The 13,173-nt window shown below is 35.9% G+C and overlaps 1 protein-coding gene across 1 annotated transcript in view; it reads left to right on the top strand.

Moving 5' to 3' along the window:
- The window catches only part of Dock4 (dedicator of cytokinesis 4), a 437,995-nt gene that overhangs the window by 232,712 nt on the left and 192,110 nt on the right, over window positions 1–13,173 (top strand). The window contains exons 11-12 of the mRNA XM_026408408.2: window positions 49–181; window positions 3,672–3,760. Coding sequence (XP_026264193.1) covers window positions 49–181; window positions 3,672–3,760 — 222 coding nt within the window. The remainder of the gene's footprint in view (window positions 1–48; window positions 182–3,671; window positions 3,761–13,173) is intronic.

Below are 13,173 nucleotides of genomic sequence, written 5' to 3'. Positions count from 1 at the left end.
ATCTAATCAAATATTTCCATGAGTCATGTTTGCTCTTTAATTGGATAGGTCGAATGGGAGCAGGAGAAAAAAAGAATGCCTGCAGCGTCCAGTACCGGCGACCCTTTGGTTGTGCGGTTCTTAGCATCGCAGATCTGCTAACAGGAGAGACAAAGGATGACCTTGTCCTGAAAGTGTACATGTAAGAAGCCTGAACACGGTGGAGCCTGGGTGGGCACAGGGGTGCATCTGGATCTTACCTGGATAATACTTTATGTGTGGAAGTGCAGAACACCACATGGGTTAAGCTTGAGTCATTTTTCAAACTCCCAGCAATCTGTTGACTTGCTGCAAATTAGCCCACAAGTCACTCTTAGTCAGAAGAAATATGAAATCAAAAACCAATGAATACAGATGGTTTATTGATTGGGTAGGCCATGTACTGTGTAGCATACTTCCACTGAATTTGCATACCTGGTATATCTTTCATAATTCATTAATTCATTCTTGGAAAGTGGAAATACTGCACTTTGTAATAAAAATGAATGAGAACTAAGACAGGGAAGCTCAGGTGATTACCCTCCTACTCCATATATTAAACTGGCCTGCGGTAGTAAAGTACTACGAAAGTGTGTCTTAAACAACAAAAATTTATTGTCTCCTAGTCCTGGAGGCTAGTAGTCTGAGATAACATGTTGGCAGAGTTGGTTCCTTCTGGGGGCCGTGAGGGAAAATCATTTCCATGCCTCTTTCCTAGCTTCTGGTTGGTTGTTAGTGACCTTTGATGTTCCATGGCTTGTAGTTATTGTCATCCTGAGCTCTCCCTTCATCTTTACACAGCATTCTCCCTATGTGCGTGGCTGTCTCTGTGTCTAATTTTTTTCCTTTTATAAAGACAATTGTACTGGATTGAGGCTCACACCAGTGACCTCATTATCACCTGATAACTTCTGTAAAGATCCTCTTTCCAAATAAGGTCACATTCTGAGGCACTTGAAGTTAGGATATCAACATTATCTTTTTGGAGGGGGACACAGTATAACCCATAATGCTCTTCTAAGAAAATCACTTGACATAATCTGAATTCTAAGATAAATGATTTCTTAAATGCACATGGTTTGAGTCAGCCTACCCTGTTTACCTCCCCACACATCTAAGAATTGAGAGCTGAAGTAGAAAAACATGGTCGGAGCCAGCCCCCTGGGGTATCTGCATTCCTGTTTTGAGGGCCAAATCCTGGCTACCTCCACAAGTAACCTTGCTTTTGTCTTTTATTCCAGAGTTTGTGTTGCTAGATCTAACATATGCCAACAGTTTTTTCATATATGGTAGTCATAACCAGCCTACCCACTATGAGACACATACTTCAATTGCTTATTTTTTACCCACTACAGCAGTGTTTCATGGATTTATCTACTCTCCACCAAGTGGTGACCTCTGTAGCAAGTTAAGTAATTGACAAAGATTTATCTACATCCTGTGGTTTGGGACTGGAAATTCTCTTTATCCCTTCTTAAGAGGGATAAAACCTGTGACCTTGATTTTAAACTTGAAAACTTTTTAAACTAGTGGGTAGCATAACTTGTTACTCTCTTTGTCACAAGTCAACCCTCATTTTTAATGGCTCGACTTAAATCTCTAGTGGTATATATACACAATAGAGTATTGTTCAGCCATTAAGAAGTATGACTTTATGGCATTTGCTAGTAAATGGATGGAATTGGAGATTCTCATACTTAAGTGAAATAAACCAGTCCCCAAAAGTCAAAGGTTCAATGTTTTCTCTGATATGTGGAAGCTAATCCAAAATAAGAAAAAAAAAGATTAGAAGAAAAATCAATGGAGTAGACAAAGGGGATTGAAGGGAGAGGGAGAAGGGATGGGATAGGGAAAGACAGTGAAATGAATCTGACCTATGTCTCCTATGTGCATACATGAATATACCACAGTGAATCTCATTGTCATATACATCCAGAAGATGGTTTTAAAAAAGGATTAGTAGAGTAGAGGTCAGGGAATGGGGATGGGGATAGGAGGAAGAAAGGGAAAGGCGAAGTACTAGGGAATGAATTAGAACAAATTATATTCCATGCTTTTATAATTATGTCCAAATAAATTCTGTTGTCATGTATAACTAAAAATAACAAATAAAGATGAAGAAATTCATAAGTAATACTTACAGATTCTGCTGTGAATCTTAAGACATCATTTATTTGAAATAAAAATGATCAATAAAGGCCAACCTTTACTGTGTGCTTACTATATACCAGGGACTCTGGTTAGCATGTTAAGCCTATTGTGTCCTTTTATCCTCAAAACAAACCGTGAAGCAGATGCTGTAATCTCAGTTTTACTCATAAGGGGACAGTTAAATGACTTGCTCAATATCATGCCTCTAATAAGAATGAGAACCAGATTTTTTTTATTGGTTGTTCACAACATTACAAAGCTCTTTACATATCATATTTCATACATTATATTGAAGTGGGTTATGAACTCCCAATTTTTACCCCAAATGCAGATTGCAGAATCACATCGGAGAACCAGATTTGAAATCAAGATTGTCCAATTCCAGGACTAGAGCTCTCAGGGTATTAGGTTGTGTTCTTCCAAATGTTACTTCATACTACTATATAGTAATATGATGATGGTGGTATGTGCTGTTGCTTTTTATGAAAATTGAAATTCTTTGCAAACACAGTCTCTTCTTAGAATAGTCTTTCCAGGTGTGGGTTGCAAGGGCCATGTTTATCATGCCACAGGGAACACTGAGGGGCTGACAGTTACATGCATCACCCTTGATTATGCAGCCAGATGAAGGAGACCCATGAATCCCGGCTCTGCCTATGGCAGACATTCACTCTCATGAAAATAAATTGTGCTGGTCTTCGTGGTATTTTATTTTCTGATTTTTTTTTCCTTAAGCATCAAATAAGGCTTTGGGTAATTCTTCCTAGAAGAGAAATCCCTTAAAAATGACAATTCAGCAAATCATGAGGCCATTTCAAGAGAATACTAACCAGTCAAAACAGTCACTGCACAATAGAGAAGAACCGGGAATTTAGTAAAACACTCCAGGAAGTGCTTGTTAGAAACAATTTGTAAGAAATTTCTAAATGTGAAGGTGACCAAGCCCCATGTCTATCTGGCACTCTTAAGAACGGTAACAGATACCTTGTCTGAGACTAGAAGGGGCCCTTTGATTTTATATGGAGTTTTTTTTTTGGTGTTATTGTTAAAGAGCATATGCTCTAGAGTCACTTAACTATCTAATAGGATAGTAACCCTTCTTTCTTCCTTTTCCACTGGGTTGAAATAAGGAAAGTGGAAGCCAATGTACTAAGTGGCAATTGATGTTTCACAATTGGATAGGTGGGATGGCTTCTTCTATCTTCCACTGTATACATTGTTCTCCAGCATTTTTTTTCTTTGGGGGCCACTTTTAATCTGTGAGTTCATCCCAGCTGTTGCTTTGATGAGGTAGGTGGCCATGCCTCACCAGGCGTGGGCATTACTTCTCATCTTAGCATAGCCGTGCTAAAACCATCAGTTGTTTACAGCAAATTTTGAGGAATTCTAAGGAGATTTAGGGAAGTACCTTGAGCAGGTGTGCATTCAAGAGCAGGTGTGCATTCAAGATCATTGCTTAATCCATGTTTCAGTAAAGTTTAACCAAGTGATTATTTTCATAGGTGTAATACAGAGAGTGAGTGGTACCAAATCCATGAGAACATCATCAAGAAGCTGAATGCACGCTATAATTTGACTGGCTCCAATGCAGGTGAGTACATGGAACTGGCTAACTTGGTCCTACACTTTTTATTTAGGCCTTTTGTTTAGGTCAAAAGGAAACGGTCAACCCCTTGGTTTTTTTCTCTTTGTCTTCCTAATTTTAAAAATGCTCAGTAAGCACTGTAGTACATCTCCCTGCACTGTGTGTGATAGTCCTATAAGTATAAATTTTCAGAAAAAAAAATGTATTTCATTCTGGCTCAAAACAAAGTTACGGATCTGAATGTGTTCAATGCTGCCAAGTCTTGAGACCTATAAATTTTTACTTACTACTAAAACCTAAATGATAGTATGTCTGGGTTCATGACTGTAGGTTTGATAAACAGAAGTCTGACAGGAAGTTCCAATTACAGGATGCCTCATTGCTGTAATCTGCTGTAAGCAGCATTATTGTACTGGGTAACCACCATACAGGTTCACATATTGAAGTGGGCTGAGGAAGTGATGATGACTGTGATGTCACATAGATAAAATGTACGTATGCTTATTCAGACAGCAACTCATGTTCTATATGCCACTCTAAATTATATGTAATATATGGCATGCAGACTTGTATTACAGTAGTTATACATCATAGACTATGTGACATTATATGGTGTAAGTAGATTGTATAGCATATATAGTGACTCCTTTACATGTGATTATTAGTGAATATTGTTTGTGCCTATTCACCCTTCAGTCAGACATTGAAGCAAAATAATATGCATTTGTGTGTTTCAGATGATATAAAGAAACCTCAAATTAAACAAGCCATTATTTAAATGGAATGCATTGTTTTTAGAAGTAATTTTTAAAGCTCTTGAATATAAATAGATATTTGTGTGATAGTCCAACTTTACTAGTAATTAGGAGAACCAGTTTAAATTCAGACCAGCTTTTCTTTTCAGACTCATGCACATCTCTCTAGGCCAATGTATCCCACAAAGAGAAAGTAACTGCAGCCAGAAGCCTTTGTGGTTCAATTTCTTGAGAACCATAAGGATCCACAGCTCACACATGTGGCAGCATTTCAGGCTGAAAGGAATGGTGAGGTCAGATGAAGAGTTGGCCTCCTTCTCCCAAGAGTTGGGGAGGTAATGGGTTATATTTGATATAGATGGTCATTTGCTTTGGCCAAGCCCAATATCTACCACTAAAAAAACAAGAGGCTTAGAGCTTCTGGATACTGAGGGCAAGCCTCTAAAAGACTAAGAGGAGACAGTAGAAGTGTCTTCCATGAGTAATAAGTTTATTTTAGAATCTGCTCCCCACACTTGTCTTCTCTTCTCCCCAATAAAGAATTATGGGAGTGCTGTGTGTGGACCAAATGGTTTCACTTCAGTGCATCCTCCATAAGGTAGGAAATGTGCTACTATTTTAAACCTTACCTTACCAAATCTGTGGACTTCCACCAAATCCAATCATTCTGCTCTGAACCTTTCAGTGTTTCTTGATACCTCTGACCACTATTTTATCATTAAATATTGAACAAACCTGTGCTTCCAGTTCAGTGGGCACTAGCCACCACTCACATGTGGCTACCAGGCAGTATTAATACTAGCTGAATGCAGTGCCAGGAGGAGTATTAGAAGCTAGATGTCAGACTTTGAAGACTTCATATTATTAATAGAATGTACAGTATCCTGTTAGTATTGTTTTTATATTGATAACTTGTTAAAATGTTATATATATTGGGCTAAATGAAACATACTATTAAAATTATGTTTCTTTTTACATTTTTTAATGTGGTAAGTACAAAGTTTTAAATTTCACCCATAACTCATGATATTTTTATGGGACAGTATTGTCCCAGGCCTGGTTTACATGATAACGTTTTCCTCTAATTTATCTCATGCCTCACAAATAAGTTCATTATTTCTTGCTCCTTTCTTTCTGTCTACTGACTGTAGATGGGGGACTGTAGCTTTTGGGGAGCTAATTCTCTCCCCCCCCCATAAGTCCTATTACTCTCTATTTGCTTGCACTTGCCTTCTATGTGAATAAATAATTACAAAACTAACTGTCACCTTCTGAATTTTCCCCTGTGTTTCCTGACTTTCCTGTTCCCTGCCATCATAGATGTCCTCTTTTTGTGAGGAAGTGGGGTACTTGTGACTGAACTCAGGGGCACTCTACCACTGAGCCACATCCCCAGTCCTATTTTGTATTTTATTCAGAGACAGGGTCTTACTGAGTTGCTTAGCGCTTTGCTTTTGCTGAGGCTGGCTTCGAACTCACAATCCTCCTGCCTCAGCTTCCTGAGCCACTAGGATTACAGGGGTGTACCACTGTGTCCAGAAAAGATGTCCTCTTCACTAACCAGGACAACTGCAGTACATTTCTTTCTTAACTTCTTCTTTGTCCCCCAAGCGTTACCCTTTTTGAATATGCCCCACACAGAACAAGACTCATCTGTTGTTGGGTTGTCTGAATAGGTCATTGTCCAAACTCTGAGGTGATTCCCAGTTGCCTCCTGGATCATAGTGAAGATCTTGATGATGAGCTTTAATTGAATCCCAGACAGATTCCTAAGGCCACTGATACTGTATCCTGTAAGGCTTCTCTTAGGGGTCAGGGTTCCAATTAAACCAAACTACAGATTCTCTCTGCTTAAAGACAGGAATCATCTCTTTGAGAGTATAGTGTGGTTTTTTTTTTTAATATTTTGCCAATGCAAGCAAGATATCGAAGGTATGAATCAGTTTCACTGGAATAATAAGAATATCATCTTCTAGAGATTATAGAAGGATTAAAAAAGAAAAATGTATGCAAAGTACTTACCATAGAACTTTATACATAGCAAGTGTATGTATTCACTTCTAGCTGTCATTATTTATCTCACTTTGAGCTATCATCTGGAATATTTTACCCTTTCCTCTTAAGTTACCTTGTTTCATTGTTTTTTAAAAAATGGATAGGAAATAGTAGAAGATGCAGGAATATAAGAAATTGAAGCAATTTCATCTCCTTAAGGAAAGCTTTTAGAATATTAGTTGGATTTTTGATAAGTTTGATTATTAAACCAACTCCTCCTACACTTTGTTTCTTCCATCTCCTCTCTACAGATTTGATTGCTAATATCTCCTTCTGGGATCCTTTCATTGTTTATTGTCCGATTACATAAATTACTCCAGGAGGGATGAGCAGCATATTCTACTTCCTTGGGGCCATTTCTCCTTGGAAAGTACTCCCCATGTTCCATGTGCTTTGTCAGCAATATTGACTTTACCAGGAACTGAGACTCCAACCACTTTATTCCCTGATTCTTCATTTTTCTGTTAAACATTATACTATAATGAAAACTGTGTTGCTGTCTTTGGGAAAAGTAGTAAAAAAAAATCATCATCGTAGCATATAATGGCCTCATAGAATACTTTCCCCTCCTTTTGGTGTGGTGATGATGATTTTTTTGCTGTCTGCCATGATAATTAGAGTCCTTGGCAATCAAATATGTGTTCATTTTACCTTGCTTCTGCTACAGAGCCCTCCTCTCCTGTTCTTATGACCTCAGCCCTTCTCCATCCTTCTCCAGTCAAGCCTGAGTCCCAGCCAGCCCTACACAAACTCCTCTGGTCTCTACCTGATCCCTTCTCACTCTTTGAAGCCCTAAGCTTAGGCACACCTCGCCCTAAACCTTCTCATTCTATAATACTGCTCCAGAGAAAGAAAGCTCAAAATGAACCTTTAAAAAAGGCTTGTATTCTTCCTACCAGAATTCCTGTTCTTCATTCTTGGTGGGTCATCGTTCTTGTCACCTTTATCTGTTTCCTCCTTGGGGAAAGGGAGTTACAAGCCCAGGTGGGTGTTCTGGATCCATATTGCTTCATTATCGAAAGGGAGGCACTCTAATGACTTCCTTTAAAATAGGAGAGGAAGCAAGAGTACAAGAAATTGAAGTGGGAACTTGGGGCGCCTAATGTTTGGTTATCACAGTGGCTGGATATTGTTGACTTCCCACTTTTTTCTTCTTGGAACAAAGAATTGATTAAATGGAAGCAGTACAAACATTTTCAAGAGAATTGAGTTCACTCAAAAAGTGCTGGTTTTTTTCCTGCTTTTCCTCTGCTATTCTTTGATTTGGTACTAAAAAAAGAAGAAAAGAAGAACTTTGAAATTACTTTGAAACAAATTCTGCCAGCTAATTTCCAGGCCCTTTATGCTTCATTGGTATCCTCCATATCTCTTATTAGAGTTGTAATCTTGTCTGTTTAATAGATGAAAGGATTCATCGATTAAACTGGGGTTTTTCCCTCTAACCTAAGACTTATGTTGTAAAGGTACATTAACCACTCTTTTTGTTGAGTTTAGATATAGGGATGAAATTGCAAGTGATCCAGGGAATTTTTAAAGGTAAAAAATAATTAATATATCTCTTCAGTTTGATTCAGTTAGGCTGAGTTATTTGAAATTTCACAGGTCTGCTATGTGGGAATTTGAAAATCCAACAGCAATATTTTGAGAATTTGAAATTCTAGAAGTATTTGTTAAAATGAGCCTGGTTTAGGTTTATAGAACAAATGTTTATTACAGTGTCACCTCTGATAGTGATTAAATTCTAGGAATGTGACTAAGCCAATATAATTAACTGGGGCAAATTCAGTTCTTAGACTTGAGACAAAGTATATAAAACTCATTAGCAGTTGTTCATATCCCAAGAGAAACTTTAAAATATTTTTATCATGTCTTCATGAATTATTGTTTTAGAGTTTATACATGCAGTTTCATTTTTATTTATTTTTTTAAATACACGACAGCAGAATGTATTACAATTCTTATTATACATATAGAGCACAATTTTTCATATCTTTGTATAAAGTATGTTCATGCCAATTCATGTCTTTATACGTGTACTTTTTGCATTACAATTCTTATTACACACATATACCACAATTTCTCATATCTCTGTTTATAAAGTAGGTTGACACCCAATTCTTGTCTTCATACATGCACTTTGGATAATAATAACCATCACATTTCACAATCTTTGCTAATCCCCTGCCTCCTCCCTTTCCCTTTCTCCTCTCTTCCCCATCTAGAATTCATCTATTGGTCCCATATTCCCCCTCCTTACCCCCTTTATGACTCAGTCTCCTTATATCAGAGAAAAAATTTGGCATTTGTTTTCTGGGGATTAGCTAATCACTTAGCATTATCATCTCCAATGCCACCCATTGACCTGCAAATGCCATGATTTTATTATCTTTTATTGCTGAGTAAAATTCCATTGTGTATATATGCCACATTTTTTTATACATTCCTCCACTGTAGGGCATCTAGGTTGGCTCCACAGTTTAGCTATTGTGAATTATGTTGCTATAAACATTGATGTGTCTGTGTCCGTGTCCCTGTACTATGCTGTTTTTAAATCCTTTGGGTATAGTCCAAGGAGAGGGATAGCTGGGTCAAATGGTGGTTCCATTCCCAGGTTTCCAAGGAATCTCCATACTGCTTTTCATATTGGCTGTACCAATTTGCAGTCCCACCAGCAATATATGAGTGTACCTTTTTCCCCACATCCTCGCCAACACTTATTGTTTGTTTTCATAATAGCTGCCATTCTGACTGGAGTGAGATGAAATCTTAAGAGTAGTTTTGATTTGCATTTCTCTTATTGCTAGAGATGATGAGCATTTTTTCATATTTTTGTTGATTGATTGTATATCCTCTTCTTAGAAGTGTCTTTACCCCTCACACATCAGATAGAGCACTAATCTCTGGGGTATATAAAGAACTCAAAAAGCTAAGCACCAAAAAAACAAATAACTCAATCAACAAATGGGCCAAGGATCTGAATATACATGCAGTTTCAACTAAAAGAAATCATATTTGCTAATCAGATAAACTTACAGAACCTTCTTTTTGCTTTCATGAACTGGGTGTACATACTTATCTTCCTGACAATTGTACTGTACATAGGGAGAACACTTTAGCTCTGCAGAAAGTGCATGTTATTATTTATTTGGCTGATGATTTTTGGAGTGTTAGGTTGTTCAAATGCAACCTGTCTACACATCAGTGTAATCACTTAATTCAGTGTTACAAAAATGATATTACTCTTAAAGATTTTATCATTGCCCCTAATTTTTTTAACATTGCCTTTAGAAATTTTGCTTTCTAATAGCATTAAAATAAAAGTAGTACTTATTGGCACCACCTATTGGTTAGATTTATAGTATGTTATTGTTTTACTGATTTTTGGATTTTCCTAATCATTAATTTTTAATTCTTCTCAAGTTTTTAAAATAGTCAACTTATTCTAATTATATAAAAGTAGCAAGAATAATGCAAAAAATTACTAATTTCCTAAAGGTTAATATTTTATTACTTTTCCTTTATCTCCAAATATACCCCCACCATAAACACACTTAAATTAATATTATTGAGTTGGTATAATTCTTAAAGATTACATCAGTACTACTGATTTGTATATATATATATATATATATATATATATATATATATATATATCCGTGTGTTTATATATATGTTTATATATATATATATATATATATAAACATGTTCACATACATATTCTACTTGTATATTTGCATTTATTTTTCTGAACTGCTTGAGAACAAATTTCCTCTCTTACAAATTGCCTCTTTTATTTCAGAACATGGTAACATAGCTATAGTATGATGATCAAAATCCAGAAGTTAACATTGATATAATGTTGTACAGACCTTATTAAAATTTTGACAATTTTAATAATAAAAGAAAACCCGGGCTATATTGCATGTGGTTGTCATATCTGTTTAATTCTTTTTTTCTAAACCATTTCTCTTGACTGAAAAAAAATATAGTTCAAAATATGATACTAAATTAGACTCTTATCTATTCTTTAAAGCCACCAGTAATCTTAAAAACAAAAAATGACCTCATTGTTAACAAATAGAAGAAATGTTTAGAGCTTAATGGTATTTTTTAAATTACATTTTTCTGATTTTTATATAATCAGTAGGAATACTCTTTAGAAGGTTTTATATATATATATATATTATATATACATACACACACACACACACACATAGAAGTATTTCAACAAGATAATATATATGTGAATATGGAAGTATTCCAATAAGTTCTTTTTAAATTAGTGATTAGAGCCATATATGCTTTTCTAATACAGGGAATATATCATCTCCTCACCCATCCTGAGTTCATGACTGACTTCCCTATCACAAAAGACAAATTAGTAAGAGAAGAGCATACAGACGTATTTAATGTAAGTTTTGCATGACAAGGAAGCTTTCCTTAGAAGAAACAGTTAGACTTTACTGTTTTTCAATACTAATTTGTCATACAATGGGAAGTCATGGAGAAATATGATAAAATTATATTTTATAATATAATTCCATATAATATATGATGGGAATATTTTATTATGGTAATAAATTGGAGGAAATGTAGTAAGCCCTGTTTATTCAGGTTCTTCTCTGCCAGACTTCATTTTCTGAGACAAAGATACTGTTTTCCTATGGGTATAAGGAGAGCACCTCTAACATAAAATTTTGATGACCTATTTTAGGGGAGAAGAGCAGGGAAGGTAAGAGTAACTTTCCTGCATATATGATGTTCCTAAAAAGAGTGTGCCATATTTTAGGGTAACATGTTCTAAGTCCCATCACTATGCTGTACACACACACACACACACATATACACACACACACTCTCTCGCATGCACATGCGCACACATACTTATGAAATGGCTTTCCACCAGTGGATTCCTAGGTACTTGAGGTCATGAAAAAAGAAATACATGTAGATAATTAATATTTACAGTAAAAATGAACAAATACACAAAACTTTTTTAACCTTGACATAATCCCATTATATACCCTTGAAATGTTGAGATCCTAAATAAGAATGAAGATAAAAGTATAAGGTGAAAAATCTCCATTAATCAAAAGGGAAATGTTAAAAAGCCTCTGAATGGTCTCATGTACCCCTGAAATTACAGCTGCCACCAAACGTGGATGGGCTTCTCTCTAGCTCTCAACTCTTTTCTAAGTAGAACTCAGTGAAAATGAATAAATTTCATATGTCTCTTAACATCCCTTAATTTTACACTCAATGATTCATGTATTTCTCTGGTCTTATTTTCTTTATGACTCTTAGTTGTGGTCTAACCACTTCTTTGACAAAAACATGAAAGCCTTCCCAAAACTGTGAAATTTGGAACTAGGAGATCTGTGGACTGGTAATTATAATCACAAGATTATTTGTTCATGCTATTTTTTTTTTTTACATACCAAGAGGTAAGGCATCCCAACAGAGTTATCCAATTCAAAGATGAAAGATGTCAGGGAGGTAATGATCAGAAGGTGATCCTATTGTCAGACCCTTTGAATCATCCTCAATAATATCAAAATTGTATTTTTAAGAGTTTATTTACTTTAAGGGAGAAATAGCCATACTCACAAATTTAGTAATATAGGCTGAAAGTCAGAAATTAAGATGGACCTATTGAGAAAGAAGAATGGAAGAATATTCTTTTCCTCTTCACTTTTCAGTTGCTCTCTTTCTTCTCTCTTATTCTTTATTTTCGTTTTAAAATGACTTGTAAAGTACATGTGAAAGAGGAATTGCATCTCCGTATTTGGACAGGAGCAATATTTATAACATAGATGTCTGGATCTGCAAGATGACAGTATTAAAGGGTACAGCTGTAAATTTGGTCATCTGGTCCTGCTGGATCAAGACTGAGCAAGTAGGCTTCCTTTTTCCCATGATCAGCATATTATTGCTCACTGTTCCCATGTTGCCATCTTGATTTTATTACCTAACCTGGCTCATTTCTTCACTCTAGTTTCTTCCAGATGCTCTGAAGTTTGCTCATTGACTCATTTCTGACAGTATTGTTTCATTTCACATCATGCCTTTAAACATTTGCCCTCCTTTTGTTTCTATGCTCCAGAGACCCAGGGCTCTGACTTCCCACTGTAAACACCTTGCCAGATCCATCCAGAATTTTACTGCAGGGTGTATCTTTGAAAGTTTTCTCTGGCTCAGAGTTGAACTCAAAAAAGATATGTAGCTGCTAGTGTATTTATTTAAAAAGTCCATTACCTTAAATTACAGTTTTAACTTATAGCATTCCAGTGTCTGTAGCAAAAATTTAAATGATTAATTTTCTAAGTCAAGTACTTAGGCGTGAATAGACGTAAAAAATTCTTGCTTTAATAATATTGAAGTTGTAGGTATTTCGGAAATGAATAGATTTTATTGAAGGTGGTTTTCTGAAATAATCTAATAACACCATCTTTAAGAAGTTTTGCTGAGCTCAGGATATTGGTGATTTTGTAGGACAAGCTTTAAAAACCTACCAATTAAATTTTGCTCTTAGTCCTTACCGTCCAAACACATACAAAGTGTGGAAGTACTGTCCGTATTTGGAGAGTTTGCTACAGAATGGTGATGTGA

This window comes from Urocitellus parryii, chromosome 3, assembly GCF_045843805.1.
Source record: "Urocitellus parryii isolate mUroPar1 chromosome 3, mUroPar1.hap1, whole genome shotgun sequence".
NCBI classification, from domain to species: Eukaryota; Metazoa; Chordata; class Mammalia; order Rodentia; family Sciuridae; genus Urocitellus; species Urocitellus parryii.
The sequence above is the reverse complement of the archived record's forward strand: the minus strand, read 5'-3'. Positions and strand labels throughout refer to the sequence as shown.